This window comes from Apostichopus japonicus, chromosome 2 (genome assembly GCF_037975245.1).
Source record: "Apostichopus japonicus isolate 1M-3 chromosome 2, ASM3797524v1, whole genome shotgun sequence".
In the NCBI taxonomy this organism is placed as follows: domain Eukaryota; kingdom Metazoa; phylum Echinodermata; class Holothuroidea; order Aspidochirotida; family Stichopodidae; genus Apostichopus; species Apostichopus japonicus.
This window is the reverse complement of record NC_092562.1, coordinates 3,573,686-3,586,158: the sequence shown is the minus strand read 5'-3', so window position 1 is coordinate 3,586,158 and position 12,473 is coordinate 3,573,686. Positions and strand designations below refer to the sequence as shown.

The window sequence follows — 12,473 nt, the reverse complement described above, 5'->3', positions numbered from 1 at the left end:
AGAGGCCAAGGTATTGAGTCTTACAAAGATTAAGGAAACGCTAATTTTGCTCAGTCAAGTACATCTGGTGTCACCCGTCCCACAAGCCCTATTGTTAACCTTTGGCTCTCATATACTTTCGAGTATCTCGTACGTAACATCTTATTAAGTTGTCAATGAAGAAGTATAGATTGATCACTCGATGCATGCTATATGGCTATATCTTAAGCATTGACAAAGACATGCCACAACATGTAAATTCCATTTGTACATGATGAATACCATTGAACATTAAAATTACTTATTTGGAAATGTTTACGCTTTCCCGTTGTAGATCACTGATTTGATCAAAGTATATAGATATTTGATTGTCAAAGTTGATAATATTGTTTTCAAACCTATGAAAGATGTACACGTATAGATGTGCTATTATAAAGCATACACTAAATCGCTAGGTACTGACAAGAGCATAGTTTGTTCGATATCATCAGTTGCATAATTATTTAGTACAACTCATTTATCCCCAGGAGAAGGTAAGTTTAAGGAAGCAAGAAAGTAAATAAGTAATGGCTTCTTCTCCCTACGGCAGAATTATGGAGTGTCCACGTGACACAAATTGCTGTCTACCATTGTAAATTCCTAAAATACCAGTATACAATTAAGGACTTCGAAAACATGGAAAGCTTATATTAACATGTACTTGACTTAATCGTAACGACAGATCTTTTATCATCTTTATATAACAATGTGGTTGCTTATTTATCAGATACTCCTGTTCCTCTTCCTTCTATTCGGCAGCGACGATCAGAGCAACATTTAAACCACTGAAATACGTGTCGACAAATGTCTAAACTGCAGGTTATTCTAATCAGCTTTACCACGGCAACAACTGTGAGAGAAGGGCATGTATGTCTGTTTACTAACGAAGATTGTTCATTTCATAGCTATATATAATGTCAGGCTAGACTGTTCAGTGACAGGATTTCAAAGGGATATTGAGGCGGACACCACCCATGTAGGTAAGGAACTTTACCCCCAGCAGAAGATAAGTTTCAAAGACAAATAGAGGGTTCTGTGGCATATTAAGATTATGAATAAGATCTAGACGTTTAGTGCCAATAAATGCTATCATTCTCCCCTGATGTGGTTGTTAAAAGGCCCCAGACCGATGATGGAGGTTGGGGGGGGGGGGACATTGTCCATACGCCTCCCTTCTAACCCTTTTGTACACCCCACTGTGACTGTCCTAAGCCTCATATGCTATGGCAAAATTTCTTCAAAATTGCAAATATCAACCATTGATTTCATCTTCCTGACTAACCCCACGGCCATAACCCTGATGGAGTTCCATTGGCAATTCCATCATTCCCATAAATGCTACCATAACCTTAATATGATAACGTCGTTCGTTATGTAGAGGTACTGTTACGTTTCCTATCACATTCATCCTATCCCAGAATTTGGGTTTTTGGATTGAGAATGTCAAGTGGCAAAATGTTAAACATTTGATGTGCTTGTAAAGATCAGTATCTGAAATAAAGCTTGACAAGGATGCTAAAGTCATTTTACTTTGGTTCAAGAAAGTTCTTATCTTGTAAACATGCATGACTTAACCAGTGTCTAATGCAGGGTTGTCCAACCTACGGCCCGCGGGCCACAGTCCGGCCCGCCGCAGGGTTGTGTCTGGCCCGCCAGAGATGCTCTACGGTACGGTCATCCTATCCCAGAATTTGGGTTTTTGGATTGAGAATGTCAAGTGGCAAAATGTTAAACATTTGATGTGCTTGTAAAGATCAGTATCTGAAATAAAGCTTGACAAGGATGCTAAAGTCATTTTACTTTGGTTCAAGAAAGTTCTTATCTTGTAAACATGCATGACTTAACCAGTGTCTAATGCAGGGTTGTCCAACCTACGGCCCGCGGGCCACAGTCCGGCCCGCCGCAGGGTTGTGTCTGGCCCGCCAGAGATGCTCTACGGTACGGTCATCCTATCCCAGAATTTGGGTTTTTGGATTGAGAATGTCAAGTGGCAAAATGTTAAACATTTGATGTGCTTGTAAAGATCAGTATCTGAAATAAAGCTTGACAAGGATGCTAAAGTCATTTTATTTTGGTTCAAGAAAGTTCTTATCTTGTAAACATGCATGACTTAACCAGTGTCTAATGCAGGGTTGTCCAACCTACGGCCCTCGGGCCACAGTCCGGCCCGCCGCAGGGTTGTGTCTGGCCCGCCAGAGATGCTCTACGGTGCGAAATTTTAATGAGCAGATGTATTGATAAAAATTTGAAGCTATATAATCAATCATTCGAACCTTCTGGGTCCAAAAAACTGGATACAGGTCAGTGTGTGTGACACTCTCAGCGGAGGGGGGGGGGGCTGGACTTTATTCATCTTTTTTATCAGGAAGGAAAATAAATCAGTGCGCTCCGCGCGCAGTGCTCACATTTTGTTGCCTTAGGCTTCGGGCAAGAAATCGAAAAACTCGAGCGTAGGGTTTATGCGGCCCCTCCGTCATCATAATCATTCCATGTGGCCCTACTCTGCAAAAGGTTGGACAACCCTGGTCTAATGACTATCAAGACAATGAAGGGTAGTTAATGGTGGTGGTTGGGGGGTGGGGGATCAGTTGGAGGTTTTCTTATATGTGAGCTGAAGGACATGACTTAAAGTTACTGTCAATAGTGCAATTGTTGAAGTGTTATTACTGGTTATTTGTATTGAGTTCACATCACCCCGTATATACACAATCTCTGGTATCTTCCTGGGATTTTTGCATGTGTGTGTGTGTTGGAAGTTTGTATTTTCTTTTTACCCATGGGTTTTTGATAGGGGTAGGAGGTGGGGGAGTGTTCATGATTTGATGATATTGGTAATGTCTCGTATGCATGGATGTCCATACATGTTGTTTATCAGTCCGCCACCAGCTGGTAAGGTGACCGGGGAGCGAATTTTTTTTCCCAAACAGGTTCTCAATTACGGAGTTTTCAGCCAATCAGATTGCTCGTGACGTCAGCATCAAACGCTTGATAGTTCGAAGACATACACTGAGTTACACACTGACACTTAATAAAGTCTTGTTACGCGGTTTCCCTGAAAACGCCCTAACTTTTACTTTTAATGCTTGGATAACATGTTGACCTTACTTATGATACATACGCTACATTCTATCGGTTTCGTGTTTACGCCATCCAAGATTCGTCAGCCGTTCTATTGAAATCGGAATTCGTTTCGTGGAATGGGTAGGCCTACACCAAACTCAACTTCACGACGCGAGTTCAGCCTTGAATGAATATACGCAAAACAGTTTAGTGTATAGTCAAGGCTTCATAATTGACGCACCCCCGTAATTGACGCACCTTCAATTATTACTAGCAACGATAGAGCAGGCCACTTAAACTTTTTGCAGTCAAGCAGAATTACATACTCTCTTAAATTTGAAGACTGAAAAATTCAGTCTAAGGTTCGACTGAAATTTATTTCAGTCCATAAGACCGATTTCCAGACGCTAAGACTGGAATTGTTTCCGAACGAAATTCAGCCTACAATAGACTGAATGCAATACCCAATAAAATCATTGTATTTTGTCACGTGCTCATTTTAATTTCAGTCCATGCGAAGACTGAACAGTTAAACCAATCCGGTCTGTCCAAATTAATGACGTATTCTAATCTACATATTCCCGGCCGCGTACGTAGGTACGTACGAACGTTGAATCGACTCGCCATCTTAGCTGAACTTACCTTGAATACCGAGAGAATTTACGCTTCGTTTTATGTGTAAAAACTAACCTTTTTAAGCTTTCCACGAGGGTATAAGAATGGCAGAAACATTGAGAACGTGTTTGGCAGGTAAAGGATATGCAGAAGAAGTAATATCATTGCTCGAAGGTAATATTAAAAAAGGCCGTTTTTAATCGATTCATACTCGTACGCAGTCATAGCGTTAACATGAACAATGCTATGCCTAGTACAGTAGTAGTACAGTTGGCTATAGCCTAGTATAGTTATACTATGGCCCGGTATACACTGTACTGTCATACTGTCGTACATGTACGACTATTGTGTCACTGGTTACGAAAAATTTAGTGTTGGCCTAGGCCTAGTGATATTTTACTAATTATTACTAAATTAGGCAAGCCTATTCAGAGTGTGCCAACTGAAATTAATAGGTACCGGTTAAAACGAAAAAGAAGGCTTAGCCTAACGTTAGGCCCCTAACGTTAGTCCTTAATAAATGATTTTTTTTTTTTTTTGAAGAAAATTTATTCCTACCCTGCAGGCTGCGCATACACGTTTACTTAGCCTAAGTGAAAAGGCATTGGCTATTTACCCGGCCGTTAGGCACTGGTGCTATAGGGCTCAGTATGGTTTCTACTTGGTCACTTCGTGGGGTCACTTATCATTACAGTCAATGGAGAAATACTAGATTTTTCACTTCTTTAATTGTAATTTAAAAGAAAAGTACTGAAAATGCTTTCTTTTTCTTTGAATATGTTTCAGATAAATGCATAACACATCTATTAGTAGCAAACAAAAATAATAACACATTTCCATACCCATCTAAAATAGGAGTGTTGGACATTATTGGCTAATTCAAGCCAGTGGGGCGTGGGTAATCAAATCGTCCATGACAGGCCGCTGGCCCTTTTACGGGTTAGCTCAGTTGGTAGAGCACCAGACTGAGATGCTGAAGGTCGCAGGTTTGAATCCTGTGCCAGCGATTTTTCAGTAGCTTTATTGCAGGTAGATGTGCTTTGCAGCCAGTTAAGTATGTTATCTGTAGGCTAGCTTCGCATTTTTCTATTGTAAAGGGCATTGAGACCGGTTTACGTATAATGCGCTATATCAAGCATTTCTACTAATCATAACCTTCTTTTCAGTCAAAAGATAACTGAAGAAGCAAAATTCAGATTTGATGTAGTAAGTTTCATAATTGTGATACTAGAAAAATCTCCTAGCATTCTGATTTGCAGTAATAAAATGTTTACATTTCTTTCAGATAAATGAGGAGTTTCGATTAATGTTTGCCGAATCCAGGGATAACTTCATCACAAAGTGGGATGGATATAGAGAACGCATCATAGAAGTGAGAAAGAAAACCTCACCAGCTATCGCAAACATGATTGATGCTTTTGAGGAAACTGATAGTAGTAAGTTAAATTAGTATAGCTATCATATTTCAAAGTTTTCTTTGTATGCCTTTTTCTAGCTAACCAATCAATAACGTTTTGGGCATTACCCCTTGGTAAGAGGCTGGAAAGTTCTAAATTTTATTCTTTTTCTCAATTTGGGCAAATTGTGGCCGCTTGATAGATAAAGGTTTAAAATTAAGACCGAAAACTTAATTGTTCTTATTTTTTCTTATTACCATATAGGCAATAATAAACATCATAGTTAAATTTTCTGTGAATATTCTTTGAAATCAAGCACTTAAAGTACTATAAACATTTTTTCCTGTTTACGATTAGAAATATGACACAATTTAATTTGAGCAGATTGTCATCCAAAATTCAATGAACCAAAACTTTAAAAAATCAATATATCAATAACTTTATAGTTTGTGAAAATACAGAATTATTTATTTGGATGTATAACTTATCTGGATTATATTCAAAAAGGTTATTTATGGAATGTGCCATTTGTTCACATTTACTTGTTCTATGATTTATTGCATTTAATTAGCCACATACTATGCCTTGGAGGTTATGTTTAAAACTTCAAACTCAATTTTCTTTTCAGAGGATATGTGTGCTTTATATACATTTATATATATACTGCACAGGTCAGTGACTATGTTAAAGCAGAAGCAGCAGTCCACTAGCAGAGCAGGGGCATTGTTGGACTTCCTTCAGAACAAACCTGTGAGTATTTTATGACAATATACTGTTTATTCCCTTGCTCAATGCTATATAAACACCCCTGCGTTTAGTGGAAAAGTTTTGGTTTTACAAAATTTGCTTGGCTAAACAAAAACTGGCCTGTTATGTGGAAAAAAGTTTGTCTGGTGTATATTAAGGTTAGCATCATATCCACTGGGTCTTATGGCTCTTTTCCATTGGCGCTACTGAATGGTATAGGCACTGGCTCTATAATCATCATGGCTCAATGGAAGTGACTTGTATAGAGTAGGAAAAAACACTAATTATGGCAATGTAAAGCAGGAATAATTTATTCAGCACTGTCTGATTGGCAGCGATACTGACAAGAATGTGGAGCAAGGCGGAAAACCGGCAAAAAGGGAATTTAATAGGGGTGTTTGGGGGAGAATGCCCATTGTGGTCACAATTGTAGTAAAGTGACATAATATTTTTAAATGTAAAGCCAACCAATATATATGCCATTTTTAGTAAGGAATAACAAAGATAGAGATGGAAAAACGGTTGACTTATGAACCCTTCAGGTGTCTGAGATGTACATTATTGATACTGAAGGTACACTCTGCCAGTCTGTCCAGGGTTTGTAATAACCAAATTTTGTAAAGTTGTCTGTCAAAGGTTTGTGAATTTTTAGTGACATTCTAGGGAGATCATGTAAGAAGTTTAGTTTATGTAAAATTTATTCTCGTATGAATAAACTGGAAGTCTCATGGAATATTTAGATTGGCAGTTTGCCTAGTGTTCAGATGTTAATTTAATAGTATGGAGTAAAATATACATATTTTTTTGTCATTTCTTTCTAGCTTGACACCAGCATTGATGCTACCGCTGCCGGAATAGATGGAAAGTATGTACAACTGTACATACTTTCACTCGGACCTGCCCAAAATCCGTCACAGTTCTTTATTTTGGGCGGATAGAATTCCAATTCCTGCAGGAAAAAGTAACAAGTGGATAGATTATTTAAAGCACATTACACATTTAATGTGCATTATGCTTTGGCACTTCATCAATTCTGTGAATTCTTAGCTGCCTTTTTATATGGAGTGATTCCTGCTACGTCAGTAAAGGCACCATTGCGTAGCTTGGCATCTAACATTAAATTAATTTCTCCTAAGTAGCTTTTTAGAGTGGTGTTGCAAGTGTTTATTTGTTTGCTGTATTTTCATTTTGATGTTGTGTCATGTAAACAATTGTTTTGTTTATTTAAACACCAGTACTATCGGTATTATAACTTAGTTTGGTACAATTCTGAATTGTAATCCATCCATTGTCGGGTCAGTCAGTTTCCAAAAATGGTTCAATTATGAGAAACGAGTGTCAGAATGGTGTGGGCTGGTAAGAGATGGGGTTGGGAATAAGCAGCAGAAATGAAAACCCTGAAGGGTAGGTGGAGAGGTTGGGAGTATAAAAAATGTTGGGGTGACAAGAGGCTGGAGCTTGGAAGAAGGGCTTGGCCAAATGGCCTTTTCCAGTATTTGTCCATTGTCGGTCACTTTCCAAGTGGCCTTTGCCAGTATCCGTCCATTGTCGGTCACTTTCCAAGTCGCCTATGCCAGCATCCGTTCATTGTTGGTCACTTTCAAAGTGGCCTTTGCCATTATTTTTTCTTTAAGTACAATTTAGTTTAATATTTTAAATTTCGTTATACCAATATCTGTATAATAAAGAACTTGCCCTGTCATAATTGGTTCGGGTTATTATTATATTTGCTACAACTGCTGCACATGTGTTTCACTTAAAAGTATGAATTTAAATTAAAACATAACAATTAATGTTTCAAGCCTTAGATTTTTAGGACACTATATAAAAAATATTCCAGTTGTTAATATACATTATTTTTTATTTAGGAACTTGCCTTCTCTGTACATAAGTTGAGTGTAATCTGTTATCCGTCAATTGTAATCCGTTCATTGTCGGTCACTTTCCAAGTGGCCTTTTCCAGTATTCGTCCAGTGTCGGTCACTTTCCAATTGGCCTATGCCAGTATCCGTCCATTGTCGGTCACTTTCCAAATGGCCTTTGCCAGTATCCGTCCATTGTCGGTCACTTTCCAAGTGGCCTATGCCAGCATCCGTTCATTGTTGGTCACTTTCAAAGTGGCCTTTGCCATTATTTTTTCTTGAAGTACAATTTTAGTTTTACATTTTAATATTCTTTATATCGATATCTGTATGATAAACGAACTTGCCCTGTCATAATTGGTTCTGGTTATTATTATATTTGCAGCAACTGCTGCACATGGGTTTCACTTAAAGGTATGAATCTAAATAAAAACTAAATTAAAACTAAATAAAACTATAAAAATAAATGTTTCAATCCTTAAATTTTTAGGACACAAAATAAATTAGTTATGGTCAAATTAGAAATTTCTGGTAAACTTGACCACATTTATAGAGTTTGCATGTCAAATCGTCGGCACCGGAATTGCAACTTTAATTTTTGGAATATTTCATAACTAAAACTTAACATTTAATTTATTTTTGTAGTTTAGGTAAATAACTATTATTTAGACCTAAGATATCATAAATAAAACCCAAGCAAACAAATTTAGCTTTTGTACTATTTTTTGTTTATATTTCTTAAATGTATCCTGTATCCAAGAAAATAAATAAAGACAGTCTCAATACAGTTTTTAAACTTTTAACAGGTTTTTTGTTTTCTTATTTCCATAGTTAGTGGAATGTTCCCATGAATTATTGTATATTGTAAAGCAAAATCTAAGTTAAAAATATGTAACTATCAACCTGCTTTTTTAACCAGTTGTTTCTAAGATTATACTCCATTTAGGAATTTTTACAATTTTACGGGGAAATTTCCTTTAACCTGCCTGGAGGGCGACTGTAATCGTCCCAATTTAGTGCCTTTGGGCAGTTTTTTGACTGGCATATTGGACTATTAATCCCTGAATTAAAAGTATAAAATGACGATATTCTGTCTAGCCACTTTTTTTTAAAGTCTAATTGAATAAAATAAATTAAACCTTATAGGCTGGATTCTAATCTAATTTGGCTTAATTTCAGTCTAAGAAAGGGTAAATTCCAGTCCTGTTACACTGAAATCATTAAGTCTAGCTAGACTAAAAATCAGTCGTTTTACAGACTGAAAATTTCAGTCCTTCCTTAGACTGAATTTCAGTCTGAAGGAACTGGTCCCTCAGTTCGTCCGCTCTTAGACTGAAATTTCAGTCTATTAGACTGAAATTTCAGTCTATAAATTTAAGAGAGTATTTCATGAGTTTGAATCCATTTCAGCTATTTAATGACCAAATTGTGGAATTTTTAAGCTTTTAACACCCTTCCCCCCGGTTTTGTACGTTCAGTTTTTGGGCATTTGGAAATCTTGCAACCTAAAAATAACCAACATTTCCTCAATATCATGGACAACACTACTCTCTGGGACCTGATCTGTCCAAGCTTAGAGGCTCAAAGTATAGCAAACAGCATCTAAAGTCAATGGATGTATACTAAAGCCTTCACTACAGTTAGCTTATTGACGAATGTGTCAATTTAGGGGTATGAAAGAACTTGACACGGCAGACATTTTGTGGTCAAGTTCTGCTCAATTGTACGTTGCATATGCACAGAACAATAAATATATTGAGATCATTACATTTCTGAGGAACCACACATATGAAAAACACATACAGTTGAGTGATTTTGATTTTTCCTTGATAGAAATCGTTGATCAAATCCTTAAGTGCGTCAATTATGAGCCCACCATGCTACAGTATGATGTATTTCCGTCACTGCACTGTGTACACAGTTATAATACATATAGGCCTATATCGCATGTGTTATGTACCCCTGTACGAAACTTTCACTGTGCGATGTTATCGATAAATACTTTCACAGAAATCTTCGATCAAAGTAGATCATACAATAATAGTGTGCTCATTATGTCTAAACCAATTCCAAACACATCTACATATATTTACGAAAAGCTGCGGGTACTTTTGAACGGGTATATCTTCGTTGCAACGAATGGATGCAGACATTTTGATAACCTCGAAGTGAAGGGTTATATTGTTATGACGTAACTTTTCCGACCAATCATGAGCGACTATTTATACACAATTGAGAACCTGTTTGGGGGAAAAAATTCGCGACCGGGGACGATGTACTGCTAAGAGCAGCTGTGAGCGTTAAATAACTCGGCGATCATTCAGACAGATATGCATTTAAGTAAGGGAGTGTGTGGGAGGAATTTGCGAATGGTTTCCATTTGTGGACATACCCGTTGTACACTTCCGGATACAGTGAAGGGACTAGGTCTTCTTTTATTTTTGGTATAAAATATTTTTTTAAGTCTGGATCTCTCTCATGATGGTGTAATGGTACAATACAGATCCATGGGCCAAGTCCACAAATGGTACTGGACTATTAAGAATGATTATGGAAAGCCTGACCTTTGGCCTATCTTCTACCCTTGGTACCTCAGAGTAATTGTAGAAAATGGTCATTATTGTTACTTTAATATCATCGATCCAAACGTCAATAATCAAAATACCAATATTAAGACCGCAACCCAGACCAGTAAGTATTAAAGAGTTTTGGCACCTGTGTATGCAGGTAAATAACATAGGAGACAATGGCTGTTTTATCCTTTGGTGCTCGTATCAGAACAGCCATAAAAAATATGTCGTGTTATTTGTTATTTTTTACTACTTAACACTGTGCCAAATGTAACAACTTGACTTTGGCACATGTTTTGTTTAAGTTTCTTGAAGAAAAAATTTCAGATTTTATTCATATAATTAATGTATTGAAGCAGTTAGTTGGGGACAACATTTGATGATGTCTTTGTTAAATAGAATTTTCAATCAACAGAAATTGATTTCATAAATGTTTTCTTTTTTTTTATTTGTTATAATTTTGCAATAAACTACATATAAAGGCTGCTTACTTGAACATATGAAATGATATAAAAGCTTTTAAAAAGTACAGGCTAGCAGATAATTTAACTTCACTCTACATGCAGATTTACCTCCAATCTGTGGGTTTATCGAGGTTTGGGTGCAGTGGTGATGACAAGCCTCTTTTGCGCAATAATATATAGATGTTTGCTAGAATAAAAACATGAATTAATTCCCCTGAAACATTACCAATATGATAGATATTTTCATATCAATAACCCCTGAATGAATAATGAATGTAAAACATAGAAAATGCAATTGTCATGAATGTAACAAAGACCTATAGTACCTCACTGTAGATGTAACATTCTTCGTGCTTGCTTAAAGGCATTGAAGACTCGCCCCAAACCGCGTGCCTCACTCTGAAAAAAAAGTTAACTTTCCGTTGCTTGCAAGTGAAATTTTCTTCTTGTCGCTACAAAATGCAGACAGTAATGAAACGTGATACCGTGTTATCTCTTGTTATCTGGACCTGAGATGTCCATCGCTGCTATGTACACTGTGTGTTGTGTGTATTGACCGTAGCTGCATGTAACGACTACACTTATGTCTAATTACCGACGGTACAAGCTGTGTTTCTGGGATCGATGGTAGTGTCTGACACTTCTGTTACACCTCCTTCGAAACTAGATCAGATTATCGGCATCAGGCGTTTCTTTGTGCGCGAGTTTTCTGGTTGTTTGATATTTAACTTAAAAGTGGTGCAATTTCATTTGTAAAGTCCTCTGGTTGTTGCTCGTTTTCTCCTTGGCGGAAACAATTCTTGTTGCACATGATTCTCACCATCTTTAAGATGGTCACCACTGAAAGAAAGGAACAAAGTTTCATCCTTTAGAATAAGGTAACTAACGGGCAAATGTCACCCCCACCAAGGACGTGAATCACAAGTTTATAGTCCAAGGAAAAGGAGTGTGATAATGTTTCAAATGCTATCAATCCTGGTTATTCAAAATATTCACCTGTAAAATATACTAAATCTCTGGTGTGCATAAGAGAATCAAAGATGCCTTTTGTAACCGATTCAATGAAAAGATCACTGTATAAACGAGGTGTATACCAATCAAACGCCATTTCGGTGAATAACGCGAAAGTTTTTGTACCCCCCCCCCCCCACAATCCGTCCAGAACGCCAAGCGATACAGGAATCCCCAATTTGTAGGCATTGACACAACTTTTTCAAACGTTTCCCTCCTGTCCCCCTCTTCATCTCCACATCATCTAAGTATACCCGGATCCACTTACCTACTGCAATGACAAGAACACCGGTGTTTAAAATCACCAGACACGTGACCAGGATATCCGTTGTGAGATGTCCACTGGAAGAGTCAGAGGCAGGAACTGCTGCTAGGAGCATGTTGAAGAAAATGACCCACAGACTTGCCAGCTGTAAGAACAATTTGAATGATATGTTTTTGTCATAAAATCATTAAGTTTTGTTTACTGCTTTCATCTACATCCGTGTTGTTTCTTTGTTTGTTTGTATACTTTTGTTCTTTTGTTTTCTTTTCTTTTTGTGAATGGAATTATGTTGCATACTCCAGAGTTTTTTGTTTGTTTGTTGCTAAGACTACGAGTTGTAGAAAATGATGACGTCGAACAAAAAAAGTTTGGTACGGAGCCATGAGCCATGGCCACAGAAAACGTTTCTGTAAGTATCATAGAGCAGAATATAAGAACTTATATTCTGCTCTATGGTGAGTGTA

At 37.3% G+C, this 12,473-nt stretch overlaps 1 protein-coding gene and 1 long non-coding RNA gene across 4 annotated transcripts in view; one reads left to right on the top strand and one right to left on the bottom strand.

The window, feature by feature from the left end:
• Nucleotides 1-12,473, bottom strand: part of LOC139974473 (cysteine repeat modular protein A-like) — a 78,108-nt gene that overhangs the window by 22,836 nt on the left and 42,799 nt on the right. The window contains exons 19-20 of one of the 2 annotated variants that reach the window (XM_071981670.1): nt 12,013-12,154; nt 10,404-11,573 (exon numbers count right to left, since the gene is read on the bottom strand). The exons of the other annotated variant lie outside the window; for it this stretch is intronic. Coding sequence (XP_071837771.1) covers nt 11,458-11,573; nt 12,013-12,154 — 258 coding nt within the window. The 3' untranslated portion in view covers nt 10,404-11,457. Of the gene's footprint in view, nt 1-10,403; nt 11,574-12,012; nt 12,155-12,473 lie in introns of those variants that run through there. 2 annotated transcript variants of the gene reach the window in all.
• On the top strand, nt 2,582-8,166 carry LOC139974539 (uncharacterized). 2 transcript variants are annotated; one of them, XR_011795504.1, is made up of 4 exons: nt 2,582-3,867; nt 4,979-5,129; nt 5,762-5,840; nt 6,659-8,166. It is a non-coding gene; the product is annotated as an uncharacterized lncRNA (long non-coding RNA). The 2 variants fall into 2 exon arrangements; XR_011795503.1 differs by having other exon boundaries at nt 5,719-5,840.